At 41.3% G+C, this 5,703-nt stretch overlaps 1 protein-coding gene across 1 annotated transcript; it reads right to left on the bottom strand.

Annotated features, from left to right (window-relative positions):
* Nucleotides 1–1,408: 1,408 nt before the first annotated feature.
* On the bottom strand, nt 1,409–5,069 carry mafba (MAF bZIP transcription factor Ba). The gene is made up of 2 exons (XM_088937207.1): nt 3,513–5,069; nt 1,409–3,184 (listed from the first exon to the last, which is right to left on the bottom strand). The coding sequence occupies exons 1-2, from the start codon at nt 4,634–4,636 to the stop codon at nt 3,139–3,141; spliced, it is 1,170 nt and encodes a 389-aa protein (XP_088793333.1). The 5' UTR covers nt 4,637–5,069; the 3' UTR covers nt 1,409–3,138.
* Between the last annotated feature and the right edge of the window lie 634 nt (nt 5,070–5,703).

Raw genomic sequence — 5,703 nt, 5'->3', positions numbered from 1 at the left:
GGGAAACTCAAAACCTTTAGGAAATCACAGCCTACAGTACATTTTTTTTTGCCTGCTAGATTGAACGATTCTCAAGTAAGAATATTATGCTGATTTATTACCTCAGAAAAAGACCTTTCAAGTTGCATAAAACAGAAGACGTCCAATTCAGGTGGTATGTGGCTATCTTTCATGTACATGTCCAGTGACCTCCCCCAACCTTTGAGTATGTTTTCAGATGAAAATACAAAATGAATGCAGTGAAACACAGTAAGGATACTTGGGATTAAAGATTTTTTTATGTAGAACATAGTCACATAAAGTATATCCTATAGTACCTCCCCTTAAATACACCTTAATAAGTTAAACATAAATTAATAGACCAAATCATTCTTAGTGCTTGTAACCTGACAGTTGGGCAGCATGACGTCCTGATATCTCTGTCTATGGAAATTACATACATGCGCAGGAACCTATACACAGTACGAACAGACAGCATAAATACATGCACATAAGATCTATTATGTTCGAATTTGTCGTCAAAGTAGGGTCCGAGATACTGATTTAAGTATATATAGTGGTGTAGTATAAACTGTATATGGTATTGAGCCTAGTTACTTCTTTAAAGTCTTTTTACAAAGTAAAGAAATAATTTAAGTCACTATAGCTCTAATACACACCTGAGCGAAGACCTTAAATTACATTTTCAATATTTCTTAAAACTTCATCGGTGTAATTTGGCGTGTATTTTAAGAGTGCACACATAGCATTGAAATCGGCAACGAAGGGGTTAATTGTTCTCACAGTTGGGCGCGCGGCGTTGCAAGGTCAAAGATCTCCTTTTACCGAGCGCACGTGCAAGCCGGATTTGTACTACTTTTCATATTCTCTTCAAAATCAGCGTGGGGCGGTAGACTACACGGCGATTTCGCTGTGTTACTGGGTGCTTTCGGGGTTTTGTTCTTCGTGAGGCGAAAAGGGATCACTAGCAGAAAAATTAAAAATGGGAAAATTAATGGAGCCACTCTGTCCTTGCTCCAAAATGTTGTCAGTTAATAATATTAACAGTAATATCGCATTATGTGCCACGTACAGTAAGTACTTCAATCTACGCGTAAAACATTTTAGGTACAGTAGGTTGTGAAAACTATGTTCTTTTAATACACTTTGACGGTGGTAATTGCAGTTTCCCTTTTTGAATCGATTTGTAACAGTGTTGCTCTGCGCAGCATTGGTACAAAACCATATACATTACATATAACAACCAAGGTGCTTGATTGCTTTAATATAGCCTACGTGTGCGTGCATTTCAGTCTACCTCGGTGTGTCTGCATGTCGTCTCAAATACTGTTTGTTCCATCGTTTTCTTTTAGTAATACCCTAGAATGTCGTAATAAGAGCAATTAATAAGACACCAGAAAACAGAAAAAAGTCTTCAAAATAAATGCCATTTCAATGACTTTAATAAGCAAAATAGGAAACCATTTCTTCCAAAAACAACAAAAAATAAGACAAAACAGAAACCAGCCTGAATGGAACTACAACAGTCCAAATTTAACTTTTTATATATATAAACAGGATTGAAAATTGATCCCCTCGCAAAATACATGAAATTAAAAAAAACAGAGAAACAAACCCGCTGCTGCAGAATAAGTTTGATTTCAACACAGTTGAATCAGTAACAAACCAAAGACTGTTAAATGCATGACTTCTTAACAATAAGTTTTTAAATGCAAGCACCATGCTTATCCATATGATCTGATAGTTTGTTAATTTAAAATCATAAAATAATAAAAACAGAACTACGCATCTGGCCAGCAGAACCAGAATCTCCAAATAATAATAAAACCAAAAAAAAAAACAAAAATAATATAAAATATAAACATAGACATATAGTTTTCATTTTGAGATTTTGCGAAACCCGATTCCTTTTTTTTTTACTGACCGGCAGAAAAAAATACAGGAAAACATATAACATTAATCACCGTTACTTTCTTTTAAAATGTACACATTGACTAAAAAGGAATAATTAAACTGTAAATAGTCCCCTGATATTTTAGGTATGTTAGTAGACACAGAAAACTGTTTTAATAAGTCTGAAATTGATCAGTCAGCTGGAAAGCTATGATATATTAAATATAATTAAGATGTTGTCATAAGGCCCTTCTTCCAAATCTGGGAGCTTCAGAAAGTACTTCAAGGGGAAGATGTTTTCCTTCTTTATTGTAAATATACTCAAATGTAGCTTAAGATTTGTATTCTGAAATTTCGAAATAATACGACAGTATGCAGTGTCCATCTCACGCGGACGCCAAGAACTCCTTTGGTATACAGGAGAGACCGGAGTATCCCTGCAATTAAGCCAACCCCAAGCCTGCAAAGTGACTGTTCTGTAAAGCATTGCACTGTATTGTCAAATATGCTGCAGAATTACATAGCATTTAATAGGTGGTACTGTAGGTCTGAACGCTATTATTCTTGGAATCCTTTTATGAGTCTACTTTATTGCATTCATCACGTATTGTAATATTTAATTATTATAGTATGTCTTCCTCAAAGGCGGCCCTGCAAAAACAACCAAAATGAAAACTGCAAACACCAAAATCATGATCTGAAAAAAGTGCACTTAAGATACAAAGTTTGTTGTCTTTTAACGCAACTGCAAAACAAAATGCCCGTAACTTAAAAAAAAACAACAACGACGAAATTAAAGAAGTTTAAAACCAGCCTCCTTAAAATGTTCATGTGCAGTTTGCGGTTGCATATATTTACAAGCTAAATAAACCCAAATATGAAAACTGCACCAAGCTGTCATGTTGACATTATGATCATTTCTATATCCCGAAAATAAACGGAAAGCTCAGATCAACATGCTTTTAAGATAAACAAAGAAAAGGGTACAAAATAGAAATTATTACCATACATGTCCAGCATGCAGGATTAATATTTTAATGCAGATTTTTTTAATATATATTTTATATATAACCAAGCAGGCAATAAACCAATGAGATGTTGCATAATAAAATGTCCCCCATTCGACAGGTTTGATTCGCAAGCGGGGTACGTAAGAGAAAGTAAGTTTGCATAAGAGGAGTCTTTTTTTCTTTCTTCTATTGTCTTTTTTTCTCTTTTCGGGCAAGTGCAGTGTATGCAACAGTCTTACACATTCTCCTTACTCAGACGTTTCACTTGAAGGTCCTTAACGCTAGAGAGGGAAACCAGAGTAAGAAGAGATTTCACCTTTACTCCATGCCCCTAGCAGATTAAAGCAGTCTACAAAGCAAGTTCGGGTCTACTTATTTCTTTTCGTAAAGAAGAAAAATAGTCTCGTCTCTACAAGCAACTAATCTACAAAGATGCTGCAAGTTTAAGAAAAAAAAATCTATTTGCTCTTTGTATTTCAGTTGTCGGATGGAGATGATTAGATATGAGATTATTATTAAATTCTTCTAGTATTATAACAGTTTATTATTGTACTCATTAATATGGATATTTATTATTGTCAGCATCATTTGTCGGAGGCAGTAACTCACATGAAGAACTCTGGCGACGACGGGTTGTCACTAGTAGAACCAGCCTCGCGGAACCCGTTACTGCCTGTCAGTTTCTCGCATTTGAGTTTGTACGCGTCTCTTTCGCGGGCCAGCCGGCTGATCTCTTGCTTGAGCTGCTCCACCTGGTTGATGAGCTGGGTCTTCTCGTTCTCTAGGACGTGTTTCTGCTGCACCCGCTTGAAGCGGCAAGACTGAGCGTAGCCCCGGTTCTTGAGGGTCCGGCGTTTCTGCTTCAGGCGGATCACTTCGTCCTTGGTGAAGCCCCGCAGGTGCCGGTTGAGCTCCCGCACGGACATGGACACGAGCTGGTCATCGGAAAAGCGGTCCTCCACGCTCAGGCCCCCTCCGCCCGCGCCGTGGTGCCCTTGCTGCCCCGGGTGAGTGTGAGGGTGATGGTGATGGTGATGGCGGTGGTGGAGCGGTTGGTGGGACCCTGGAGAGGTAGGAGACGGGCTGTCGGGGTCCTGGCTGTGATGGTGATGATGCTGGCTGTGTGCATGGTTGTGCGCCCCAGGGTGAGCCTGGAGGTCATCCGGGTGATGGGGAAGCCCAGCGTACTGGTGATGGTGCTGCTGGGCATGGTTGTGATGATGATGCGCTGCTCTGTAGCCGTCGAAGCCGCTTTGCTGGAGCTGCTGCTGGACGTGTGGAGGCGGGGGGTGCCCGTGGGCCGTGACGCCAATCAGAGCCTCCACGGCATCCTCCGGGGTGAGGTTCAACGCCTGGGGGTCCATCTGCTGGTGGTAGCCGCCGCTGGGCATCCAGTAAAGCTCCTCCAAGTGGTTCTTCTGCTCTGTGGGGCTGAAGCTCGGCGAAGACGGCACCGAGCTGCACGGCGTGCTGATTGGGGTGGAAGACACGGAGCCCTGGGGCTGCAGCCGGTTGCACTGCCGGACAGAGGCGCGATCTAAGGCCGCCAGAGCTTCTTTCTTCACGTCGAACTTCATCAAATCAAAGTCATTGACGTATTCCAATGCCAGCGGGCTGGTTGGCAGCTCTGTTCCCATGCTCAACTCTCCAGCCATAGTTTCTTTATTTTGTAAACTAGGCTCGTGCGCTTGCCAACGTCGCAGCACCGACTTTGCCTCCTCTCTTTTTATCATGCAATGGTTCGAAAGTCCTTCCAGCGCTACGAACTCAAGTTTTCTGACATGCAACTCTCGCTTAGGAAACACACGGAAAAAGAAAACTTTCTAATGCACTGCAAACGGCATTGGTATTTGTGGTATATTACCTCAGCACTGATGCAGTTTAGGAAAAGACTGTGGTGAGTCTGAATGCAAAAGTACAAAATTCAGTCTTTCAGGTTTTTTTTTTCTCTTTACGGCGGAGTCAAAAAATTACAACCGCCGTGGCTGAGCCCCCTCCTCCCCCGTTGCTATTCTGTACTGTAAGTCCTTTTGCCAAGAAGCAGAGGTAAGGAGGTAGACGGCGGAAACGTCTTGTTTTTCGCTTAGAAAGCAGCTTTCCTGCTCTGCACCGCAGAGATTCCTGCTCTCCTCTACCCACTCAGTCGCGAGTCTCTCTAGTCTGTACAGAACGCTTAGCCTGCGCTTTATTATTATAGCCCGGCCTGATGTCACACTAGAGGCTGGATAAAGGCTCGCTTTCTCCAATGGAAAGGGCCGACCAATCTGATTAGCATAATAATCTAGGGAGTGAGCGAGGGGAGAGGGGAGTTTTGACAGCTAGAAACAGTCAGCTGACTCCTTGAGGAGAAGGAAGGGGGGAAAGAGGCTCAGAATGCGTTTACTTCTCCCACGCGAAGTTATTGCGCTCATATGAATGGATTGTTGTGATCGTAATTGCTCTTAACTGAACAAAGAACCCCCCTCCCAGCGATCACCTCCACGCATAATTCTATGAAGCAAGCAAAGTAAAGAAGAGCTATTGAAGAACGAAACATATATTTGACTCTTTTGTTAAAAGATGGTGTCACAAAGTAAGTTCTTTTAGAAAGAATGGATATCTTGCAAGTTACTGATTCAGGATCCCTGTAAGTGCACGTTTCTACTGGACAAAAAGAGCAATATTGAAATTAAAGAGCTATACAATTATTTAAATTCTTCAGATCGATATATACACGAAAGTTTGATCCGGGCAACTTTAGATTTGCCCAAACAGGTTGTGACAACCGCTTGCATGCAATGATATGTTAATATTTGCATAT

This window comes from Atractosteus spatula, chromosome 19 (assembly GCF_055471065.1).
Source record: "Atractosteus spatula isolate fAtrSpa1 chromosome 19, fAtrSpa1.hap1, whole genome shotgun sequence".
NCBI classification, from domain to species: domain Eukaryota; kingdom Metazoa; phylum Chordata; class Actinopteri; order Semionotiformes; family Lepisosteidae; genus Atractosteus; species Atractosteus spatula.
This window is presented reverse-complemented; position numbering and strand designations above follow the sequence as displayed.

Bases quoted from the DNA above. Each gene is read 5' to 3' on its own strand.
- mafba (XM_088937207.1), bottom strand. From the start codon at position 4,636: ATGATAAAAAGAGAGGAGGCAAAGTCGGTGCTGCGACGTTGGCAAGCG. The intron at 3,185-3,512 runs GTGAGTTACTGC...TTCCCTCTCTAG, and splicing joins TCGTCGCCAGAGTTCTTCAT to CGTTAAGGACCTTCAAGTGA.